This window comes from Haplochromis burtoni, unplaced genomic scaffold (genome assembly GCF_018398535.1).
Source record: "Haplochromis burtoni strain Fernald_Lab_line unplaced genomic scaffold, NCSU_Asbu1 Contig_28, whole genome shotgun sequence".
Lineage (NCBI taxonomy): Eukaryota > Metazoa > Chordata > Actinopteri > Cichliformes > Cichlidae > Haplochromis > Haplochromis burtoni.
The window spans coordinates 1,268,654-1,295,441 of NW_024582389.1; the positions used below are offsets into that span (position 1 = coordinate 1,268,654).

Sequence of the window (26,788 nt, forward strand, 5' to 3'; positions counted from 1 at the left end):
TGTTGAGCCTCTGTCTTTAACCATTTATCTGAAAAGTATACCATTTACTTCTCCACTGGGGAAAAATATTACACTAATTAAAACCATTTAATTGAAATTGTGTTGCTAGGAAACAGCTTTTAGTCTCTGCATGCTCTTGATATTACCACTAACACTTAACAGGAAAAAAAAAACACAAAACAATAAAGTGGGCTCATTCACAGAATAATATTTCCCGTACTTTGAAATAGTCTTTATGGCCACCTCTGTGTGACAATGGTGAAAGTGAAACACGTGTAAACGTGCATGATATGTCTTTTCTCTCGCTCTCTTTAGAACACTTGTAGTCACTCTAATAGAATATCATCAAACTGAGATTTTCTCAATTCCCCCCCCCCGGAACTGCCTGCAGGACGCCCGAAGGGCCTATACCGGGACCCCATTTGGGAACCACTTAGCCCGACTTCCTAAAAACTTAAAAAGTTGTGCATTGCCAAAAAAAAAGACAGTTCCCGAAAAAATGTCGGCCTGTGGCAGAAGCATCACCAGCACCAGTAGGAAGAGCTGCATACACCAGACTAACACAGACATCCCACTATTTCGGGCCAAAAGTAGTCTGATGTAGCAGATGAATGCTACATGACAGACAGCACCTCATCCACCCTGTCTGATAAAGGAGGCATGGTGAAACATGAGCAGGCGGCGGTGTAGACTGTGTTTTTGGGTGGTGATTGCAAAGGTCTGTCAAAGCTAGATCTCTTGAATTCCAATGCTTCCATCTCCCTCTCTCTCCCCCTCTCTCTCCTTCTCTCAGCATCCAGCAGCTGCGCCTCTCATGCCTTTCCTGACGCTGAGCGAAGCCTCCCATACAGATGAGCGCCTGGAAGCCACGCACCTCTTGACGTAGCTACAGACCGGTTGCGGTGCCACTCTGTCTCCGTAGCACGTATTGCGCAACGTGACCGCTGCTCAACTGGCACCACGGCGGGCACATCCGGCTCCCACCGTCGCCTGAAATCGCCAAAAAGTGGTGTGGTGACGCCGAGACAACCGAAAGCATCGCCGGGGAGCTGTGGATAAACCATCCGGCTGCTCCTGACCGGTCTGGACCCTCCCCTCCCCTTGCCTTTCTTTCTTTTTTTTTCTTTTTTTTTGCCACCGGGAGAGATGAGTCGAGCGCGCGGCATCGGGGTGCAGTCGGGATGTGACTATGTGAGCGCGAGAGCCTCCACTGTATACAGCAGCAGCTGGACTACTTTAAAGCGCAGAAGGTGAAAAGTGACAAATCTGTCAGTGTTTTTATTATTATTATTATCATTATAATTACTATTATTATTATTATTATTATTATTAAGCAGAGGAGGTGCTTTCGTTTGACAGCTCGCAGTCACCGCAGCAGTAAGCAGCAGCAGCAGCCGTGGAGAGAGCTATGTTCGTGGGTACCGAGCCGCAATCCGCTTGTAGTCGAAAGAACCTGCGTGTCCCCGCGGGTCTTTGCTAAAGTCTACGGAATCGGTGGAGCTCACCTACCTGCAGTGGAGGAGAGTTTTTTTTTTTTGTTGTTCCAAGGCCAGGCTTTCTGCAGCCCCACTCCCCGCGCCTGCCTGCTTCTCCACGTCCTCCGTGGTGGTTGTGTCTCCGCGAGCGCTCCGCATTTTTTGGACTGCGTGACACTTCCCATTAAACCGACCGTTACCTGACTCTGTTCTCCTGCTGCTCCCATACATACCTTTACAGCGAACAGTTGGCGGAGGGAGGGGTGGGGGAGTCGGGGTCTAAATCAATCTTACGTGTGGATCGGAGCGGTGCCCGTGTCTATGCACCTCAGCCACACCGCCCCGGAAAGGACTTCTCGCTTTTGAGAGCTGGATATGCAGAGATTAACGTGAAAAGGATGGATCTAACTATCTGTGTTTTGGGGCTGTTGGCGCTCATCGTGGACGGCATCCGTTGTCAGGGAGTGTATGGTGAGTTTTTGCAATTTACTCCAAATGCGATAATGACCTTGTAAAATGGAAGGGAAAAAGTGGTTTCTCATAAATCGCCTGTTGTAATCCCCTTTAAATTCACAAGGAGAAACGAATGAATGAAAGAAATGCAAAATCAGCTTGCGCCAGGTTGACAAAGCAGGTCTGAATGTCACGTTTGAATAAGGGGGGCTCCGAATGCCCCGAGGTTATACAGCAAATCGCGTGTGTAGCCAATCATACACAGCCCCTTTTCTCATCCAATCCATCACTCACGGTGGTCGGTGAGCAGGCTAAATTTAGGAGGGAGGGGGGCATCCAGTGGATTGTTACAATGAAGCATGCTAGATTTTGTCTCGAATCCTTCCGACTGCAGATGATTTGTTAGTTATAATTCAAATGGTGGACGTGGCAAGCACCTTACATTAGGCCAGATACATTTTTTTTGAATGTCATCCATTAAGGCTATAATCTGTTGAGCAGCGACACTTGGCACGCACAGTCATGAATGGTTTTCATGTGTGGTGGATCAGTCTGCCCACCTCTTTCGTATGTCTGTCTGTCTGAATTTGTCTCCCTCTCCCAATAAACACGCTTAGCAAGGAGCACACATTTCCGTCTGTGGTTGTGCAACCAGTGGCACAGATCATATCTCAAGTGAATCGTCATCCACAGAGCACCGGCAGCAGCAGCAACAGCAGCACTCTGAGTGATTCATGTGCCCTAACATGGGACATGGACTTGAGTTGGACAGCCCTGACCTCTCTGTAGTAACAGTGGCTGTTAGGGGACATTGTCAGGTCAAGTTAAGATGTGGGATTGTACGTTTCAGAGGCCGTTGCCAAGCGCTTCAAAAGATCTTTGTTGCCATGGTGTGTGAGTGTGAGCGCAGAGATGATGTAGCAAGAAAAGGTTACTGTGAGCATGACAGGAACAGTCATGGTGTTGCATCTGACCAATGATGCGCCAGGATTTTATCTGTTCTCCTCCTCTGGAGAAAGGAGGTAAATGAGATAATAAATCACAGCATATGCCCCAGCAGCCGTGGCATGACTGTTCATTTGCTTATACAGTTATTCCAATTACCTTATTTCTCCCACACCTGACACCTGTTGGAGCGTTATTTCACATTGAATCACATCTGAAAATGTGAAGGGTGCGCATACACAGACACACACACACACACACACACACACACACACACACACACACACACACACACACACACACACACACACACACACACACGCACATCGATTTTATATCTTCAAACCTCAAAGCGGCACTCATTAAGCAGTCTCAGATTTGTACTTTAGGTGTTGTTGTTTGGAGTTAGCGAATTACTCGAGTTACGTATTAAGCCCGAGGGCAGAAGTTCTCATCAAACATTGATGCCTAAAGAAATCATTGCTTTTGCTCGATTCAATAACCACTAAAGCGGCCTTGCGAGATATATTCAGGTCAGGCAGGCATGACACTGACTATCAAAACTGATGTCTGATTAAAGCTGTGGATTCTTGGTGTGAGCAAACAGTCTACGGTGCAGCATGTGCAAGCTCATTAGAAGGAGTCGTAGCCCATAGTGTTTGATATGATGTTGAGAGAGTGGTAGGTGTTGGGCTTGTAGCAGCAGCAGAAGGGACCGGGTGGGTGGGGGGAAGGTTTAGCAGATGGAACTGTTTGGACGTTCTGTGTTTGCATGTATGTTGTGCAGGCTAAAATGTTCCCCTGAGCTCTGTCAGCCCCCCCGACTTTCCAAAATTTGTGTGCCTCAGTAAAGATTTGCATAAGTCTTGCTTTCTAATCCCACTAACACAGTAATGGGAGATGAGCTGCACAGGTAGAGATAGACAGGTATAGGTTCTCAATCTCAAACTGTTATTCTATTCTTTTGAAAAATGACAAGGTATCGGCAAAAACCTCTAAACTATGCTTAAAGCAAGCTGCGTGCATCTCTTGGGAAGCGCTGTCAGTAAAAAAAAATCTATTGGTGAGGTTCAAAAGTCAACATTTATTATTGATAGTGGCAAAATATTTGCATGTCCCCGTCAATGTATGCACTGAAGGGTCTGACGCATGGAGGGTGTGGGAATTGTGCACCACAGGTGAAAGGCAGTGAGTGGGTGACTGGGTAATGCGAGAAGGGTTGACACATGAAAGTAGCAGTTACCAGGATTTCACGAAAGTTTTCAGGCAGAGCAAAGCTTCACTGCGCTGCACTACATATGTCACATCTTTGAAATTGGAGTAAAAAAAACAAACAAATTAGCAATAGATATTCTTAGTTTCACATGGTGAACTGCATTTCAATATTCACCCCACTAGATTTCATTATCTTCTTTTTGTTACACTCAAACCATCTCCTATCTTTCCTTCCCACAATTTCTAAATTGACCCCAGTGCTTACAAATGGGACAATTTGCAAAAATGAGACTTTCAGCGATTAGTTTTATCCCTGAGCATTGCTGTACGTCATCATCGGCCGAGTAAATGGTGGAATCATGGTGTAGTAATGAAGAAATCACATACTAGTGTGTTAAGTGGTGCTGCCAGAGTCATTAAAGAGGATTGATGAAGGCTAGTCATCCCTCCATGACTTCAGGCCACAGTGGGAAAAGGAGACACCGCTAAAGTACAACATCTGCTCCTCTCACTCCACTCCCTCCCTAATTCTTGCCTCTTTTTTTCACACTTCTCCAGAAGATTGCTCTATTATGCCCATGTCTAATATTTGTTGCATTCCAGATATCCAGTAGGCCAATAACTGCTCCACCATCATAGCAAAATGGAGCTATCCCAATGCGTACAAACCTGGAAATATTCTCAAATGACATTAATGTGTAATGGCAACCAAGCTGTACTAAATAACAATATCAAAAGACTACAAGGGAACATGGCTCCTGTGATATCTCGGAAGTGTTGTTATGCGTGTTACTTTTCTGGAGATGTTCTTCCTCAGTATGTTCTCTTTGCATCAAAGTCAGTCGGCGACAGCTTCCATGGGATGTGCAGATGTTCCCGATCTCGTTTGTGTTTTGCTACTTAAGAGAAAAAAGTTCCTGCTGCTTCCCCTCCCATTCCACTTCTCCCTCACTCGCTTCGCCTTGCTCTCCCCATTTCTCACTTGCTCTCCCTCTCTCTCGTTTGCATTGAAGTCCAACCAATTGGTGGGGTTTCTTTTCATGAGCCCCGGTTCAGACGCTTTGGCTTCTAAGCTATGCAAATGCATTCTGCCAGTGAAACTAAAGCCGTCTTTGTTGGTTCTCAGAGGCCTCCTCCACAGAGTCCTTCATCATTCCCTTGGATCGGGACCCTCACATTTCCCACCGTAATGAGACCACGGATAACTCTATCGCTTCTCCTCCCTCTCACTTTCTGTCTCTGTTTCCTTGCCTGTCTATCTCTTTCCTGTCTCTCCCCCCACTCTCTGGAGGGAAACTGTACGGATGGACGTCTACAGTATATGTGCTTCAATCAGTGGTAAAATAGGATATGCGGCTCAGTATAGCCCAGAACAAGCAATCTGGTGCAGTGGAACTCTTTGCTGTGCACATTGGGGATTACTATGTACCCCTGGGTGGGGCTTCAGATAGCACCAACTTAATCAAACCGAATGTCAGTTCTCTTTGGACCCAGTCCTCTGAGATTGGCACTGAATATACAGTGCAGAGACAATGTTTGATCTTGAAGTCTGAAGCACTCCTGCCGTACTCAGTTCTCACTGGCTAATCCTTGACAGTTTTACTTTAATACCCTAATACAGTGTGATTAAGGTGAAACATGTTTTCCATTGTGGTGAATTTTGGAAACCAGATTTCATAATCTCTCCAAATTCAAGTTAAAGCGGTGCTCCATCAAATACTATTCTTTTTTCACAGGTATTCCTATTATCAATTAGTATGCCTACTGGAGCAAGAGAGGGTGAGCAGATCTGATTTTTAGTATGGGTAAAAGTCCATCACCAAACCGTACATGGTAACAATACACTGCCTTTTGTAAATACACCTGAATGCTGATGCCTTTGAAGAAAAAAAATGTAAAAATGCAACACACTGTCCATTTTTATGGACATTTTTTATGTCCTAGACTTTGGTTGGTCGGGATGTTGCTGGTTAAAGTTTTTGTTACTTAGCTAGCAGAGCATCAGGACTGAGACTCCTAAAGCAATTAATCAGTCCCAGCAAGCATTCATCTTGAGGATGTTTTAAAATGTTGAAAACAGCAGTACTGTTATAGATGTGTGGTGCAAGGAGTATAAGACTCGTAAAAAAGCAATTACTTGGGTGCTTCTGGTGTCTGATTTTTTTTATCTTAGGATGACCAGCTCATATTGATTTTTGCCAATTTTGATTTTCTTTTTAAGAACTATAAATGACAGCAAATGCAACAACAATCAACTTTTCTTCACTGCCTAAAGAAATTATTAAACTTTGCAGTCTTCCCCAAACTGCTCTAAGATACTTGATCATCTTTCACTTAAACAGCTTAAAATAAAGTGGTGTGTGAAGTGCTCCAAACCCACCTTTACCTTATGTTAGATTTGTATTGTTGATTGTCATTTATGCTTAGAAATATTTAACCATATATGCTTAGAAGTGTATAATCATTTGTAGATTGAAAGAATGTCTCATCCTAGGAGGTCTGTAACAGCTCTGTGTAGCATGAAGGGGGAGTGCGTTCACTCCCTCTACAGAGTGTTCTGGCATAGATCACACACCTCCTAGGAGAGGTCGTATCTTCTCTTGCTGATATATGGTATAGCAAACACACGTATATCTGTTTAAGTATAAGAGCCCTTTGTTCAGATAGATCTGCTAGACGCCTGGCACCAGCTAGCACCAGAGTCTTCACAGGGTCACACCTTGACCTCACACACACACACACACACACACACACACACACACACACACACACACACACACACACACACACACACACACACACACACACAGAGTATTCTTTGTTCACATGTATACCTATGTAAGATGTCATATGTTAATGACCCTATGCATATTCATGTAACCACAATAAAAGGAGTGCTATGGGGAGCCTGGCTGAGAGTCTGACGGAGGCTAGGTGGTGGGACGACACTTGGCCCCAGCCAGATTTCCCTCATGCATGAGTAAACCAGCCTGCTTGTGTCTTGCTTTGCAGTGTAATTATATTGTCTTCAACGTTCCAGCGGATAGGTACAAGCTACAAACCTATCACCTTACAAATCTAACCAAAAGCAGGTGCAACAGATTCACACAAAAAACAAATATGAAGTAACTCCATCATTTTCCAGCATGTTTATAAATTCACCAGATAATAGAACATACTCTTTTCTCTTTTTCACTCACCTCCATAATTTTCCTCAAAACTGCTTTGATGCATTGATTGCTCATTCTGAGGCTTCTGGATAACTTTAGCTTTAGCCACTTTGCATTTGTTTGCTTATTTAAAATGGTTAAGTACACCCTGGTAAGGATGATTTAAGTGATTAGCTGTGTTGTCACCAACAGTTTGCTATGTCGAACTTTGTATCTTTATTTACAGCAAGGAGCTTCCATTCTAATGACATGTTAGATGCTATGCCCATGTCGCGTATCCATGAAACAACCAGCTTGTAATTAAACATATGGGAGACTGAGCAGACAGACATCAGGCCTCCCAGGTCACAAATCTGGGAGGAAAAACACAGAAAATCGACCCATTCCACTTCCTGTTCTATGTGTGGATATGATTAAAGTTTTTTTTTTTTTTTGGGGGGGGGGGTTTGTGGCTCAGAGCAGTGCTAATGTTCAGCTAGCAACATGTGATTATGACTGAGACTTCTCATGCAATTAATGAGTCCCAGCAAGTGTTTATCTTCAGGGTGTTTTAAAATGCTGAAAGCATTAGTACTCCTTTAGCTGTGCAATGCAAGGAGTACAGGAATAGTGACAAACTTATATTCTTTAAATTTATGAAAGATAAGAAATTAAATTCAGGCATTGGCTTTTATAGGGGGTTATTGTAGAAACACTTAATGAACGGTGTAAAAGAAACTGAACAATTAACACTGTAAAACTATACTGTGTTTTAGATTACAATAGGTACACTATAATAGCAGTTTAATGCAGAGTACTTTACTGTAACCAAATTTATTTAGTCCTTGCTGCCTAGTGACCTGTCCTTCAAACTTCCTTCTTCCTTTAACATTGACTTGTTTTGCTTCCAATTCAAAGCCGGAGTAAGTTCTATGACATCAACGTGATGATCAATTTTCTCAGACTTTCTGAGGCTTCAGAGCTGCAGGAGATATTCTTTTGTATTGAACTGTTTTTTGTTGTAGACATACCACTCATGTAAATCTCTGGATAGGCCCTTAAATTGTTTTTCGGTGACATGGCGCTTAGCTGTGAAGCCAAGAGGTCATGTTTGTTGCCTGTGGTTGTGATCCTGTGGGATGTGTGTCTGTGTGCGCTCTCTGTGCCTCTTTTGGAAATTTTGAAAGATACTTTGCGTAGCTTGGCAGAAGGCAGAATTGGACACAGAGTTGTAAGCTTTAGGGTTGTACAGTAGTGGGGATTTTAACAGTATTGTCAACTACAACAATGTCCTCTGCACAGGAAATAAGCAATTGAATACTTCTCCATAGTTGAAAGCCAAGATAGAGTTGTGCACAGCCAGTAGGAATTGAATATGCTTTCAGTATGGATGTTCATGGAGTGTAATATTTTTCTTCAAGATTTGTGATCCAAACTATAAAAAAATATATATAATGCAGCTTTGGCTATTTTGCACACATCATGAACAGCTGTAATACTCTCCTCCTCCTGCTTTGAGGATTTGGATAAGTTCAGGAACACAATTTACCTCTGGATCATTCAAGGCCAAATCCCTACCACAGACCAAAAGAAGCTTATTGTAACCTGGCTGGCTGCTTGAACTGTTAAGCCCACATCCCCAAACCCTGAGCTACTTTTCCTCCCCTACACAGTACCGAGGACAGGAACCTGCTGCTAATGATGTTGTCCTCATTCATTCATTAGGATACTTTCTGGTGCATGTCTGGACCAACCTTTACTTTGTAGTTTATTTAATTATTCTGTGCTTTTAATGAAGTCTTGCATGCCCTCTAATCTGCAGAGAAGCCCCCTCCTCTGCACTGAACCAAAACAGATATTTTCCTTTTGTCTCCTGACATTTTCATGAAGTGGTCATTTTTCACCTTGAATCATTAAAAACAAGATTGAAATCTTAAATGTCAAACTTTGGTCCTGCTAATATTACAGTGTTCAATAGCAAAGCTTTTATCTGTAGTGATTTCATTTCATGTAATAGTGTTAATATCCGCATGTCGACAGGCACATGGTTAAACTCAGATAAATTAAACCTACAGTATCTTGGCTTTAGAAGCCAGACTGGTCAATAACTATGGTGCATTTGCAACATGACGTATGACAGATGTTAATTCCAGAACAAGACTCTCTTTGGCAGTGCAGAATGCTCCCTTTTCTTTTCACCCCCAGTCTCTTATGCCATTTACATGAGATAACTGGAACATCTTGAAGGGACTGTCATTTAGACAGATGCAGGTAATTAATATTTAAATACTATTAACTACTGCAGTATTGACCAAAAGCAGTAGTGAGCCTAGAAAAGTAATCTGCCATCCCTGATGTGATTGCTTATAGTTAGATAAGTAAGTGCAATATTTATTGTTCTTATGGTTCTCCACATTTCTATGGTCTAAACACATCTAGTGATGCTAGTGGATAATACAGTAGCCTAATATGTTTCCTGACAGTAATAGAATTTTATTTTGTACAATTTTAAGTATCAGGGCATGCTGACCATGTAATGCAATGTGACATCCCATGTTCCAGTCAGACAAGGACTCTTCATGTGATCCATCATCTTTCACGATGTCATTTCCTTTCTGTGCTATACTCAATACCTATAAAGTAAACATTGCCAACAGCTACATATGAATGACACTGATCTGTAAATGTCATTTATGGCTCCAGTTTAAGCATAAAAGATGGAGATTTACATGCACTGCTAGCGTATTCTGACACTGGCCTCATGCAAATCTGCTTTGAAAAATGATTCCTATTTTCTGCTCGCACTCTGGAATTGGATAAAAAAAAAGAGGAGTTTTCTTTAGAGAAGGTGAGGGAGTGCTGCTGTTTTGCATTATCTCAAATCCCCTGCATACGGTTAGTCCACCCACAAAGGATGTTCCATAATGTGTTACCTGAGGATAGAAAAACTGCGTCGGAATGACATCTCCATCACCCATTCATTTTGTTTTGTTGCTGTTTTTATTATTAGTGCATGGACTTCAATGAACTCCACCCATAAAAAAACAATTCTAGTAAGACAGAGTGAATGAACACGGTTGTCAGTTTATAGAGCATTACATTTCCAGAGTAAGCAGTCATAGTGGTAGGTCTTTACTGGAGTAAAAAATGCAACACTTCACTCGAACATTTACAGTAAGAAGGAATAAACATACAACAGAGTAAATATTACCACTTCCAAATGTGAGAGGTTACAACAACAAATTTACTATGGATGCAATCAGCCAGCTGTTTCCATTTCTATTATGAGAATGATATCTTAACGCTGGATGCTTACTGATACCATGTATTGGTCTGATACCAGTGTTATTGTAACGACTATAGTTGTAAAGTAGATCATACTTTGGTGATTTAGGTAACATATGGTTCAACTTAAACATATTTATAGAATATAAATTAACACGAATGAAATAAAAGTATGTAAAAACTATTTATTTATTTGGTTCATAAAGACACTCATTAGGCTGCTGCACACGGCTGTTACTTGGAGTTGGGCTAGTTTTCCCTTTTTCGTGCACAGCTCTAGTTCCAACTAGTGTCCTTATAAGTTCTCTCAGAATGAACGTAAAGAGTAAATTTAATAAATAAATAAATAAAGCCAAAACATGCAAGACAAGTGGTCCCCGTAAAGGTGGAAACAAACTTGTTTCAACACTTGGGGCAAAAACACATAGTTGAGTACAAACAGGCTAAGAAGACTCAGGCAGAGGAGATGCTAGCAGCTTTTGATGCGCAACCCAAAAGGAAACAAATGACTCAATTGAGCACTGCTGCAGCACTCGCTAGTTTGATTTGAAATTAGTGATGCATGGTGGAAACGAGGGACTTTAAGTAGCTACTTAGGCTACTTTTATTCTTACATTTTTCCCATGTTGCATCACTGCACATAAAGCTGTGTTGCTACTATATCACAGTAACGGTGCTGCTAGCACCTTGTTTCAGTAGGTCCACACTTTGAATTCTGTCTGTCATTAATGACAATATCAGCAAAGAATAGGAAATGCTCCTCATTTACTTAGATATATAAATGCTACTCTCTTTAAGCTGAAAGTGTTGATAAAGCTGTTTAGTATTTTTCCCTACAGTATATTGTTATAGATATCATGGCAGATTTTCTTTAAATATTGTTGAGGATATATCACCCACCCCTACCGAACATACAAATAAAAGCTTTTGGCCTTGCTTCGAATACCTCAGAATTACTGACCTTTTGCTGTTAGCTTTTCCTGTGCTACATTAGCCCCTGTCATTAGCTGCTGCTGTGAGATAGTGAAGTAAACACAGAACATCTCAGAACTAAACTGAATGGATCGGCCCATAGATTGACTCCACGTCACCAATATCACGGTGAGGATTGTTTCGGTTTTCTGCAAAATGGATCAAAAGCTCTGACTCACAGCTAAGTGAATCATTCATTAACATCTCACACTGTATTTGCTTTGTTGTATCTGAAATTAAACTCATTAGCTGAATTTAGTTAATCACATTCCGCACTAAATTTCATTTTTTCTAACATATACTCATGACACAGTTTGTCTGTTATATGCTTTGCAGCTTGTTCAGCTCATGAGTGCTGTATGCTGTATAGGGATAGATAAACAAGACCAGATGCATAGTGAGGAGCTGTAACTGTATATGGTGCATGTTGATAAGAACAGATGAAAATACCCCTTTACCCAGGTTTATAATTTGTGCATAAATGGAATAAACAGATGTATTTATGCTTCCAGAGAATGGGACAAAGTGACTGTTATTGCAAAAGACTGTGTCAAAATTCATTTTGTACATCGATAATTCATGGGTTTTCAATATCACATGAGCTATAACAATTGCTAACCTTATACTGCTATTATATTTGTTAAGCCTGCAAATACAGTATATACAGTATATTTTTAAGATGTATTCAGCGACTTGGCTTTCAAGCTCTTTTCACTCTGAATGTGTTTTTATATCTTGAGTTATCATTTCCACAATTGGCATCACTTCAAATTACAGAGAATTATACATGTTACCCAGCTTCAAAGTGACGCGAATGATGAAAACACCTCATTGAATATGAATTACTCCTGTCTCAAGTTATGCATCTTGCTCGATTGAATTGTCTTTGTTAAGACAAACTGGCAGGACCTACATTTACACACATGAAGTACAAATCACTCAGCAATCCCAATAGGTGGCTTACAAGAGCAACAGAGATCCTTTTAGCAGCACTGTGCAGGAAATAAAAAACAAAACAAAAAAAGAAAGAAAGCCAGGGAAGGATTGGTACGTTGTGGCACCCACAAGAGGCTAATGCCAACCTTCAACTATGTCACTTCAGCCCACACAGGCATCCTTCCTAAGTGCTGCTCCTGTGAAGTGATGTCTGTTGTCATGGTGACAGTATGTGAGCCTGGCATTGCACGTCCTCTGACTTCACCGCTGCCTTCCTCGCTCGCTTCTTCCTTCCCTCTCTCCCTCGCAGCCTACCCACATTCTCTCCTTCCCCTCACATGCCAGCAAATCAATCGCTGAAACAAATGTGAAGTGATTGCAGAAGCGCAAGCTTCTCGCAGCATCCTTACAATTGCGCAAGAGAGCAGATAAAATTGCTGTGTGGCGTGGAGTGGGTCGGGGGAGTGGGGGTGGTGTTGGGAGGGGATGATGAGGCGAGGGTGGTGGTGGTAGAAGGTTGGGTTGGTGGGGGTGTTGAGACAGAGTCTCTTCAAAATACAGCACTGTTTCATTGCTGAGGCAACTCTAGGATGGAGCTTAGTTATCTTTTTAGAAAATACTGCTTAAGCTTCTCTGACAAGAAGGAACAGTAGCAAAGTACCTTTGTTGACAATGATGACTTCAGTAGTTTCACTTCAGAATAAATGCCAAACATGCCATGCAGCGCAGAATGGGGGACCTTCCTATAGAGACAACTTTGCATAAATCTCCTAACAACTCTTCTCCCCACCTAATAGTGCAAATGCATTTTTCCCCTCTTCTCTTAAATGTAGGCAGTAGCCTACTGGCAAAAGGAGACCGAGCCTGTGGAGTTGTACTGTGGCTCTGCACAGGCACTGTGAAATTTTAACACAGATGACCGTGCAGTTTGTGTGAGTGTGGGAGGATGTGTACTCGTTTTCTGTGTGCGTGCGTGCTTTTTCATCTATCTAGGGCAACACTTTGCTGAGATATTAATTTAGCAGTGTGATTTATGACCATGTTCACACATCATTCTGTCGAAGCAGGACTCATCATGGATGGCGAACGTGCCTGAAAGTGCCTGTGAACGTGTGATTTAGTCATTATGTATGCTTTTGTACTTGCTTTTATACTTACTGCACCTCCCACCATTTTTAAAAGGATATCCAACTGAGTGCTAAGCCCTTTTTTGTTATTTAGCTTTCTGTGTATCCCTCAATAGTATCTAAAAACCTTATTCTTCTAACAGAAATTCACGATGTAATAACTAATCTCTTTAGCGCCATGCTCTCTTCATCTCTCCACCAGACACAGTATATCCCAGAGGCTGTTATACCCATGGGGATAACCTCAAGCCCTGCACTGTCAGTTAATGGCTTCCTATGCCAAAGCAAGCAAAGTCATCTCTAGTACGCAAAGCACTTCTTCATTGAGATTTTGTTCAGTGGAAAAAGGTGGAGGAAGGAAGGTGTAATGCAGATCTCACAGAGTTTTTGCCCAGTCCTGCACGTCTGCTGTCTTCCCTCGTGTTTATCCTGAACACTTCTGCAAAGGCTTTGCTCAATTTAAGTATAGTAGCCACGCATCAGCTGTTCAGAACAAGAAATGCCCAGAATCTGAGAAAAACTAGTTGACTCGTGCTGTCAGCAGCGCCCACTTAGAAATCCAAGATTTGTGCTGCAGTAATTAGCGGTGGCTCTTGAACGAGTCTATATGTGTCTGCTCAGCATCACATGTGTTTCTTTTTGGAGAGCTTGCAGTTTCTTTGGCCAGTTCAGATTTTTGACATCAGGTCAGAACCTACAGATTTAAAATTTGTCTTGTTCTGTACCCCAAGAAACCCTACCTGCTACTAAGAATTCTTCTGTGTAATTATCAATAAATGTTCATGATTAAACTTTTTTACTAACTAACTTCCAATTTGTTCATATCTACACTTGTTAGAAAGCCTGCTGTAACTCTCGCTCAAACAAATATCAAAATAAAGTGCTCCCAATTGTTGCTTTTCTATATAAATAAAACTAATAACTGCAGTATATTCCACTTCATCTAACATGAACAACATGTCTGCATCTCTCTGTAATTAGCCTAGACCACCAAAGCATTAGTCTGCTCTTCTGTGCCACTATGTTCAGCTTTTATGGGCACTTGAAACAATACTGAATGAGCTGAACAGGCTGTGTTAGAGCTGAGGCAAATAAATGTTGAATAGAATTTACTTCAGATGAAATTATTGCGTTGCAGAAAAGGAGGAACCAAGAGTGACTATATGAAGGTTGGTAAAGCCTTAGAAAAATAAGGAAGAGTGCATCAGATGATGCACATGCGATTTAGTGGCTATTGCACTTACATTTAGAGAAATGATGTCAAATGTTGTTTCAAGAAATAAACATCACAGTTTTGCATTTATTGCATTTCTGTATAGCATATTGCTACCAATTATCAAAGTTGCTGTCTGCACTGCTGCAGCCTGTAGTTACAGTCATATGATAAATAAGATTTTCACAGGACTCTGTTCTTTTCGGGGGTTCTGTTGGAGTTTTGCTGCTCTCCTTGGGTTTGTTGCCCTGTTGTATTGCCCATTCTGGGCTATACTTTAGCTGTTGGACAGATGGCTTAAATTTGACTCTAAAATAATTTGGTATACAGAGGAGTTGTTGGTCAACTCAGTGACTATAATGTGCCCAGGTTCTGTGGTTGCAAAGCAGGCCTAAATGACAGCTCCTGCATCACTGTGGGTGTTAAGAGTTTGTGCTAATATGCTGTTTGGTTTTAGCCAAACGTAGTGCTGTCCATTTTGTCCAAAGAACTTAGTTCCATAAGATCTGTGATTTGTTCAGATTCAGCTTTGTAAACCTAAGCCGTGCTGCCATGTTCTTTTAGAGAGAATAGGCTTTCTCTTGTCAGGCCTTCCAAACAACCCATACTTGTTCAGTCTTTTTCTAATTGTGCTGTCATGAACTTTAACATTTAACATGCTAACTGAGGCCTGTAGAGTCTAAGATATAGCTCTTTGACTTTTTGGAGCATTGCAGATTATGTCTTGAGGTGACAGTATATTTGCCACTGCTGGAAAGATTGTGGGTTTGTGTTAGCGCATACCTGAATGCTCCAGACTAGCAAACTGGCAAGACGTCAGCTTTTATAGAGGACCTCACACTCACTGATGATCAGGTAATCAAGTGCATTTGCTTAACAACACCTGACTGCTTAATTTTGCTCTGGACTGCATAGAAACCTTTTTTCACACGACTGTATATTTCTGATGAGGTGATCATACTGGGCACAGGGTAACAGACTCTGATGTACATGCATATTTGATGCTGATCTCTTAAAATGTTAGCAGTTATGGCGAATTCCTGTTTCACAGAGATCAACATACAGAATGTCGTGCATATATGAAACAGTGAGAATCAGTTGAATTCAGAGCCAAACAGAGTTTTCCCAGTCTTAAGAAATACCAACCTCACTTGCCCAAATATCTGAATAGAGAGAGACAGTTGGTAGTCCTTTTTACTTGTCTTTCATGTCAGTTAGATGTGTTTAATCTTAAGCTGACTGAAGCCTAAAGGAAGCCTCCTCAAATGCCATGTTCACAGCTTAAGCTGACCTCCTGGCCTTATTTTCATCATTTCTGCTTCTCCCAGATTCCCTCCATTGCTATTTCCCTTGTTTACAATAATATTACTCCCTTTTTATTCAGCGTACTTCCTAAGAATAAGAAACGGTCTTGTTCGAGCTTTCTAGCGCCTCTTCAGCCATGTGATTACCATGCGACGGTTGCTAAAATATATGTTGGAGCACAGCTTATATCTGTCTGTCTTTTGGTTGTAATCAAAGGTCTCTCCGCAAAGCAGAAAAGCTTCCCTCAACAGTGTTTTTTTTTCTTTCTGATGCTAACAGCCAGACTCACCGTGGATTTTATCCTCCAAGCTCAATTGGGGGTTAGCTTGATTGTGTGAAATTGCAGATCAATAGTCGATTTGATTGTTTAGGGACTGCTGTGTCAGTCCCAAGTTCTTCAAGAAGAACATCAGTATTTTAGTGATTTATTCTAAAAAATAGTAAACATAGATTCCCAGCTGATTTTGACCACAGACATTCGATATCCATATTACCTGCAGGATTGAAATAAATGTTAATGCGTGCCTCTTTTTGTTATGTTGTAGGTGTATTAATCAAACGCATCTAGTGTATTTCCCTGTGGTGACACAGGTGACTTAACACTACACAGATATCAGAGATTTATCAGCTTCACTAAAGGAGAAGTGGTGCTCTAGGCCATTTCATCATGTTATTAAACGAAATGACTAATCTTGTATAATTAAAAATATACTACAAAATCAATTTTATTGGATGGTCTGGTGGAATATGATTTCCCTCTTGCCTTCGGGACCCTGTTTTAAAGTAAAAGGAAATATTAAAATCATTAACTAGTGTAGGTAGATGTAATAAAACATATACTGAATTCTTTCATTCCAGGATGTTGTGATTTAAATGAGTTGAGTTTTGCTGGTTTCTGTGCTCGGTGTGCTGATGTGGGACCATGTAGTTATTAAGTTTGTTGTTAAGTTTGTAGTTAAGTTTGTTGATGTGGATATTAAACAGCTAGAAATCCCTGCTTCTGCCACAAGAACCGAAGACTTCAAAACAGCTTATAAATACACCAATAAACCTCAACATATTAGTGGATGTGCGGCTCCTCTTGGCTCATCAGAGGAGTCCATGCAAATCTGGTAATAGAGTCTCTGAATGCATTAGTAATGCTCTCCAAAGAGGTGGGACCTGGGTGGTGTTTCCATATTGCTATCCATATTTATATCATAAGCCACATATCAACACATGCTGATAATATTCATGAATTCTGTAGCTAGTGATCCAGCTGAAGCAGAATAGCAAAATGTGGCTGCCCCCCCTCTGCGGTGAGTGCCTCCTGTAGTGGGTGTCTTACATGTTGATGTATGTGTGGGTGCACGCGTGCACTTTTGTGAATGTGTGTGTCTGTTGTTGTGTGCGTTCCCCGTGGATTTCTATGATGCTACCGAGGTAATTGGATGTGTGACGCCCACCAAAAATCCCCTTTAGCCCTGGGCAAGCGCTCTTTCAATCCCAGCATGCCTCTGTGGAAAGCACAACCCAAAGGAAGGCTTATTCTTTCAACTGGCAAACATCAAATGGTTCCCTGTTCTCTCCATCACAGGCTCTGTCTCTCTGCTCTGCTGTAGCGTTAGGGGAAAGCCCATTAACATGTAATGACAAGACCGTACACATGCGTGGCAGTCGTAGAGGAACACAGAGCTGAGGATGCACACTGTGCTCACCACAATTTTCCTCGTTAATAAACGTTGATTTTTTTTTTTTAGTGACAGCTGTTAGGAAGATTGGGGAAATTATTGTTCACTTGTGGAGCAGATACAGCTTTAGGGCAGAAGCTCGAAAGTATGAGGGGAAGTTAAACTGTCCCTGATGGGTGGAGATGTGCCTAAGCCATGGAAGACCATCAGAATTTAATTAAGGCAGTTTAGCTGCTGTAGTTTAAACTTTGATTATGTAAGGAATGATTAATACATCAATAATAGCTTCTAAACAAGCAGCAGAATGAGGATTTAAGTTATTTGCAGTATTGTGTTGTAATACTGGATACTCCTGTGGAGATGCGCTGCTGTGTTTGCGGCACAGACATGGCACGTTCAGTTCTAACAGCTGGTATATTTAAGGATTGCAGCTACAGTTATTTTCATCCAGGGTCAGGAAGTGAAACTGCATAGGCATCATTAGTGTTTTTAATGCTTCTTTATGCACCCCTTCATTATCTTCTTTCTCTTCTTCTCTCCTGATACCACGTTTTCTTCATCAAAACTGGCAAAGATGATCTTCAGGCAAAGCCTCACAAAAGTTGTCATATGGATTTCTGAATGCATCGGTTGTCGCAGCCACTTGAATTCTGCGGCAGAGCTGCCAAAAAGGAAATGAGGTCACATCTTAGCAACGCTTTGATCTGTCAAAGCCAAAGTATATGGAGTTGGAGCCTCATTTGGAGCAAGCACAAAAAGGAATTAAAAAGTAGAGCGTTTTGCATGATAGCTGTTAGTATTTTTTCACTGACTGATTCTTCTGTCTGATAATACTGTGGGAGATGTCATCCATGACCGCCAAATATGACTTTAGAGTTTTAAAAATGTCACAAAATTAATCAAGTGAATTTTAGATTGTTTAGAATGTAAACAGGAAGTGAGCTCATGCCTCGGAAATTCACAAAACGGCCAAATTCGGTGTAAAAAATGTGTAATTTGACCCTTCAACAAGTAACATAACTCTAAAGGAGTCATTTTTTACTTTTTTTCAGTTTGAATCCAAAAATGGCAAAGATGCATTGTTCTTCTTTTTAAATCCAGCATATTATTCATAGTTGAGAATGAATGAATGCCTTCTATTGGATGCCATAAACTGCATTTGCAAAAGCAGAAAGATTAAGAAGCTGAAAACCGATCAATAAGGAAAGACAAACGCTACTGATGCCTACACAGCTTTGCCGCTTAGCCCCGAATTAATTACTAAACAGTTTTTGATAAACTTCTTCGACTAATTGAGATTTAGGTGATGTTCATCTTCTGCTCCAGTTGTCATTGATTTCATTACAAAGTAGTCTGGACTTCTCAACATTCAAATTTACAAGGCTTTCGTTCCCTTTGTGGTTATTAATGTTAATCCCCTGTGTAATACACAATGTGTGACGTTTCTTTAGTGTACCAGAGCTAGTTTTTTAACCTGAAGGTTGATTAATAATGCATGACAAAGAGGGGGTCATAATAGGGTTGCTTACTCAGGAGGATTCCTTGTTTAGGAAATTAGATTTTAACTGCAGGTGAATATTAATCCTTACAGTAATTCTCCTCATTAGATCAAGCACACATATGAGCATGGTAAAAAGAAAGCACAAACTCTTTAAAGTCTACAGTTTTACAAATCAGAGCATAAAAAAAGTAAATACTACCTCAGATGAACAACAACACGTGTCATATAACAGAATGTCATTATTTATTTAATAAAAACTAAACCAAAATACAGAATCAGTGAGGTCCTGCTAACTTAATGTGCTTGATTAACTGATCGTCATTACGTTGGAGTCCCTGTGCTGGTCTGATGTGCTTTAACTCGGTGAAAGCGAGGAAAGACATCAGCAATGATCTTAGAGAAGGAACTGTTGCAATGCTATTTGCAAACAATATGAAGTCTAACATGAAGTCTACAGTAAGAAGATTAAATATATTCAAGACAGTTGCCAAGCTTACTGGGAGTCGACATTCAAACAAATTTACCCCAAGGTCAGACTGTGTGATGCTCAGAGACACGGCAAAAAACCTTGAGAGCTACATCTCTGATGCTACAGCATGTAAAATGTCAAAGTTCATGACAGCACAATTAGAAAGAACTGAACAAGTATAGTTTGTTTGAAAGGGTTTCCAGCTTAATAACACCACAATGATGTGAGAGACTGATAACATCATACTGAAAATGATTTCTTCTTATTGCTGCTAAAGGTGCTCATTAAATAAATCACAGCACTGTGTTAAACGTCACATGTTGTTGTTTAAATTTAAATTTAGGTTATATTTAAAATTAATCTTAAAACTTTCTCATGACCAGATGACATTATGTCCTGATAACTTAAATCTAAAAGAACTTAAAGAGGCTGTATTGTTCTCGACTGGTCACACGTGCACAAACATGATGGCGTGATGGTGCACGTCCTGTTAAAACTGTTAAAATCTCTCCAGCTGGCAGTGTCGGACACTTGTCTGTGAATATGTACATTTGTGTGTGTGCCTGTGTAAATGTCGTCCATGGACATTTGTATGTGTTAGCCTCTGCAGGCTCTCTTATTCCAGCAGTCGGGCCTCCTGCTGATTCACACACTGTAATGGGCAGAAAGAGAGAGAGAAGGGAGAGGATCCTTCTTTTCTTTCCTTCCTCTGTTGTTTATCTATTTTGATTCATCTCGGGATATTTCCGTGACCTTGTTTTAGAAATTGCGTAATAGGCTGCTGGAGGTTTGGGCAGAGGGCAAGGGGTGTGGAGGCAGCGGCGGCTTGAGGCTGGACACTGATCTAAACTGTGATGACAGCTTAGGCTTTTTCTCTCTCACCTCCTCCATACTCTTGAGGGGAGGTGAGAGTGTGGCGACAGAAAGAAACCTTAAAGACATCAGGGGATTTTTGTCATTGCCCCAAACACAGTTTACTAAGGAAGATGTTAGTGAACAAAAGAGCACTCTGAACCGTGCGCTTCACTCACACTTAAATGGAAAGAATCACACTTGCACGGCTGGCTTTCTGCTCCTTTATGTTTCACTCCCATGCTCTCTCTCTCTCTCTCACACACACACACACACATATGCACGCTCATTCAGGGAAAACAAGAGGGAGAAGGCCTCTGACTCATTTATTTCACCATTAAGTGGCTTGTTGTACATGTTACAAGGTTATTTGCCGCAGCCGAAGTGGGAGTAAGCCACGATGATAACGTCATTAAAACGCCAAGAGGGGAACAGCTGTGGGAATTGCTCACTGGCTTGTCTGATGACATAATATGCTAAAACTCAATAAATTATGGCATAAAATTGCATGGTCACACACAGTCCAGTTGCAGCTATGAGTACTGCAAAGATCTTCTCGAGGAAGCTGAAAGAGGGTTCGATTTTTAAATGAACCGACTCAATTAGGAGCGGGCGATATAGAGAAAAACTTCCATCATTGTGTACATGTGATTAATGGAAGACTTAAAGCAAGTTTGCTTGTGTTGATTCTAGTGAAGTAAATATCTGAAAAGTCACAAAAGTGATGAACAAATTATATACAAATCCAATACTGCTGCAAAGCAAAATGATCCTCGCTGATTGGAGAAAATGCTTACAATGGTCTAACACACATAAATAATAAGAGCTAGCCATGCGAAATATATATATTGATATATAACAGTTTTATTTCCAATATATGTCTTTTCTTATTGCAGACTAAGTGCAGCGTTTGTCACTGACACGTTCAGAGAGAAGACAAAATAACATCATCTACTGCAGTGCCGTTGAATACTCCTATAGTATATGGTGCTGTTTGATTCTCTTAATGTTGCTTGTCAGTTACTGTCAAATTAATGCATCGTGTTATTGCGTAATATTGCATTGCTGTATTTTAACTGTGTTCATGCTGTTCATCTACTCGGAGCACATTCTGTTCATAAGGTCCAGACTCTAATTATTTAGACTTTTACACATATCACCTTTCACTTGACGTCCTGTGCTTTAGCACATTTAATTTAAAATAAAATTATGAGTTCTGGATTAAAGTACCAGCTTTAATTTGATTAGGTTTTTATTGTGCTGCTATTATGTATAGAGAAAAAAAATACCCTCTCATTTGGGAACACTGTATCTTTATTTAGGCCTTCATTCAAGACGCAGGGACTACAGTTTTGTGTGATGTGCTGATACAGATTTTGGCAGATTATCACTGAGACCATATACAGTGCTTAACAAATTTAGTGGACAACTCGTCTTCAAAGCAAAAAGAAAAGATTTTAGAAATTTGTCAAAAACTTGTTTGAAACTAAAAGTTATATTTTTAAACTCCAATTTTAAACTCGACACTGAAAGGCTGAAAATAATCAAGCGTAAAATTCAACCATTAAAACAAATTTTTCTGTTCATGAATGCAAGTAGATAATTATAATTTGACATTTTAATTTAAAAAAAGTAATGAGAATACTATTTTTTGTAGAACATTAAACTGATTTGATGGTCTGATTTGCTCTGTTATCACAAATGCTTTCCCTCATGGTTTGGCACATTTTGTGTCTTCACTGACAGCGAGGAGCTTCCACACTAACGGCACGTTACGGCATGTGGCCGTGAGTGCGTGCACAATTGTTTGCATTCACTGCTCTGCATGTGCTGGACATGCATGAAATGGACTGGCTTGTCATGTGCTGATAGATTGCAAGGCAAGTCAAGAAAGCTGATATTAGCCAGAGCCAGTGTTCATCAGTGCATCTTCCTACTGTAGAGGGCTGCAACAAACCTGTTCCCTGTGCAAGTTAGGATTGTGGCCTTGACTCACAGCCACTGGCACAGTTACCCCATCACTGAACCTCTGCTTTGCTTGATCCATTACTGAGCTGTGATACCTCTGACTGGTGAAGTGTTTGAGATGAGATCCACCACACTCCATTAAGCAGTTTCTGCTCAAAGGGGGTAAAGTAAATCAGGTTTACTGCAGTATATTCTTTTTCCGGCTTCATTGAATACATGTAGAATACTGCCTCTGTCCGTGGTAATAGCACAGTTTTACGGAAGGTTGCGTCTGAGTCTAATGTTTGCAAATAGATTTTGGCCTTGTAAACCAGGCTGCCACAGTGCAAAGCCAATGCCTTTGCCAGAAATCTTTAACATACTATTATACTCTCTGTTTTGTCCCTTGCATTTTTATTCTATTGCTGTTCTCCTCAGTTATGCAGTGCCCCCCAGATATATTGGCACTCTTGATAATAGCTAAACTCCAAATGGTGTATAAAGATAAAGAGGAAATAAGGATAGGGTCCATATTCTCGTTTTGAAACAGTAATTGCTGATATTCTGTAGACAAAAGGCCATGGTTATAAATGTTGCACCCCGATGCTTATTGAAGTCAGAGTAACACCCATCAAATTCAAAAAGATCAAGCTTCTGTGATAATATGCTAAATGTTCTTTGCAGCATTTGAATAGATTTACCCCAGATGTGCATTCATTTGACATTGATATTTTTATTTTATTTTATTTTTTCAGGATGAATCCTCCTTACATAGACTGTTAATAGTTCTTTTTTTAGATTTATGTTGACTCTTAATGTAATACGTTGGTGCACTTACATCATCAGCTGACATTACTGTACTGTTAATTCAATTCAATTCAATTTTATTTATATAGCGCCAAATCACAACAGCAGTCACCTCAAGGCGCTTTATATTGTACAGTAGATCGGCACAGGATACAGAGGAAAACCCAGCAATCATATGACCCCCTATGAGGAGGCACTTTGGCAGTGGGAAGAAAAAACTCCCTTTTAACAGGAAGAAACCTCCAGCAGAACCAGGCTCAGGGAGGGGCGGGGCCATCTGCTGCTCCGGTTGGGGTGAGAGAAGGAAGAGAAGATGAAAGACATGCTGTGGAAGAGAGACAGAGATCAATAACAGTAGAGCAGTATGTCATGGCATGCTACTGCATGGCCACTGTGTGACGTAAAAAAATTGACTGACATTATGTTTGTCAGTCTATTTAATAATGGACCATCTTTTATATTTTATGGTGGGTTTCTTTGGAGCCAGCTCCTCTTAGACAGAATAACTGGTTGCCAGCCTCCAACATGAAAATAAAGCATAGGGACATTTAAGGTTATTCCGCTGGTATTGGTATAATCCAGCACTGCTCTCCTTATTTGTTGGCTTCACTGCGGGGGTGCAGATTCTTTAAAGAAAATCATTTTCTGAGGGGTAAAAGGGCACATGGGGCTCACTTAAGAGCAACCCGCTTTGTTCTTTTGCTTGTTTGCCATGTTATAGTACACAAATGGGGACAGATGAAAAGACAGCAGAGTGGGGATTTTTTAATAAGGGGATTTTTTGTGGCTACACGTGATTGTCAGCAGTAGATGGATAAACCCAAGTAAAAGATTCTCTTGGCAAATTGCCCTGGTAACATTATACGGCCACTGAATTTCCATATGTAAAGATAAGAAAAAAGTCTCTGTGTTTATCTTCCTTGGTGGTATTAAGAATACGGGCTTAATTCCTCCTCTATCATTTCTATCTGTTCCCTCCTGTTTATTATCCAAAAACCAAGGTGCACGGTGTAAGCGGTGGCTCCTTTGACTGGGATTCTAAGAGAAAGTATTAGCAAGCGTGGAGAGGAGAGAATGCTCAGCAGGAGGAAGATTAAATTATCTTCTTTGAAGGTGTGCTGGCACTTTCAGAGACAGAGGCCATTATTAATATGCAGTGACACATGCATACATCGAAAATGATCCTGGACGCTTCGTCGTGGATCATAAAATTCCCCAAGGTGCCTTTCGCTCATCGCATACTGAGAGCCGCCACCACAGCTTTTATGAATCATACGATTCTGCCAGGATATATGGAAGGAGGGCAGAAAAAGAGGGAAAATGGCTCTTGTGTTTTATTAGATTGCCCAGGCAAAATTATATTAGTTTTGAGCAGTTTGACTCCGTGGCAGACCGTTATTCCTCTCCATCCGTGGGTGACAGGAAGGCCAGTGAACAGATTGTTGGGGTTTGCATGGCTTGCAAGAAGGTTAAATGGGTCACGTAAGCCGCTGTCAGTCTGGGCCGTGGTGATCTCATTTTGTGATTTGTTGCTGCTGTCTAAAGTTGAACTTTTATCTCAGCCACTGTTTTCTAAAACGAACTGTATACTGTATATTGCTTTAGATGGCTGTTTGAAAGTGTGGAATCTTTAGTTACTCTCATCAATTAAAGGTAGCCGCTTGTTCAACCACCACAATGTCATCTCTTAGCTTCATGATTTCCCCGTAGAGGCATCTATATCTCCTTTACCACTTTTTCAATTCTCAATTTATTCATTAGTTACTTAATTCCATTTAATATGTTACGCCCACAGCATGCTCATTGTGCAGTGTGATGGAAGCATCAACAACTTCAACCAGAGGGTTACACATATCCATGGAACAAATGGGCATCGACTGTGTAATTGGAATTTCAGCCCTTTTTATTTCCTAGCTCTGCCGTTGCCTGGTAGACAGCCCAAATGAGCCATCATCCATGATTGATTTTCATATTTCAGGGATGCCTACCGTCACTAAGCACTAACTATTAGAGAAGCTCTGCCATCCCTATGGCATGGAGTGGGCCGTTAAGTACAGAGTAGGAAACAGTTTGGCTTAAGCGCTCTCAAGCTTAATGTGTAATGTACGCGCAAACAGGGACACATTTAGTTCTGCGCATGGCGATGAACTATAATGCACGAGGCAATAAAAGCCATTATGATCCGCAATCCGAGCTGACTTTCAAATTATCCTGTTGGAAGTTTTCGATTAAAGGTGGCAGCTTTGGGTGATTCACGGGGTAAAAGGATACGTCTGAATTAAGCTGACACAGTTGCACTTGAAGTCCGTTTTATGTCGCAGTGTTTTGCTTCGTGATTGCTCACTGTAGAGTAAGTAACAATGTGAGGGTTTTTTTGTTAATAGGAAGCAAAGTTGTAATTTGGCTCATTAATGTGATTTAATTTCACCTCAGTTACTCCAATTTTTTTACTACATTTGGGAGCCATTATGAATCATTACGTTGGTTAGTCGGCTGGGCTTTCAGACCCCTAGATTTAAGATATCAGCAGCACATGCCTGCAGTAATTGATGAGGCAGAATTTTGTCTTGCAGGGGTGGTGGGAGTTTTCCTTTTCTCTTGGTTGGACTCTTTTGAATGGGAAGCCCGCTATCACTGACACAAAATAATTATTGTCTGTCTTATGAAGCTGGTTTCTGGATGAAGCAGCTATGGCTTGGGAATTGACACGACATTATTTGTCACCTTTTCAGAGCTTCTGCTTTTCATTTTGTATTTATTTATTGATAAATGACTCGGTTCTTGGGTATCCTGTCTCAGTGGACCCATTCAAATACTTTGTTTGATGGATTGTGGCAGATAACGCAGCCATCTCATTCAGATTATTCAAATGGGATTGGGTGATATCCAAGTACTTGACTGGGCATCTGATAATTCAGTTCTTGCAATGAATCTGCAGTGAAAGCCTCGTTGTTAATATTATATATTGTTACTCTAACATACGCCCCATTCATCTAAAAGCAGGAAGCCATTTTGAAGGCATATTGATAAAGCTAAATAATTAAAAATCTGTCTTGCCATCTGGCATGCCTGGTATCGGCTAGATGTTCAGCCTTGCCTTTGACGTACACCACGAAACACCAGACCTTCCTTTTGAACCTTTAGTCTTTACGACTGGACATTGATTTACTCCCTCTGTGTTTTCTGGATGAATGATCAGGGCAAAGGCACTTATCTCACTTACTGTGTGAAATGGAGTGTAACCAAAAATGTGATTCTGTATGGCATATAGACTCACAAAATGTGCCCGCACATACCAGGGCGTGTGTGTGTAGACAAAGATTTAGAGCAACAGGGCGACATGGCACAATCAGGCACAGTTTACTGTGCGTGAAATGAACAAAACAGACACATGCTCCTCCCTTGCAGTGTGTTTTGTTGTTTTTTTTTTCCAGTTTGCTCACGGCTAACATGTAATGGCTCTGTGT

General features: G+C 40.9%; 1 protein-coding gene across 6 annotated transcripts in view; it reads left to right on the plus strand.

Annotated features, from left to right (window-relative positions):
* The first annotated feature begins 675 nt into the window (after positions 1–675).
* mdga2a (MAM domain containing glycosylphosphatidylinositol anchor 2a) overlaps positions 676–26,788 on the plus strand; it is a 192,348-nt gene continuing 166,235 nt past the window's right edge. For 2 of the 6 annotated variants that reach the window (XM_005917649.3, XM_005917650.3), the window contains exon 1: positions 678–1,946. In XM_005917649.3, the coding sequence (XP_005917711.1) occupies positions 1,874–1,946 (73 nt within the window). In that variant the 5' untranslated portion in view covers positions 678–1,873. Of the gene's footprint in view, positions 1,947–26,788 lie in introns of all 6 variants that reach the window. The other 4 variants (XM_042219114.1, XM_005917645.3, XM_005917646.3 and 1 more) reach the window with 4 other exon arrangements.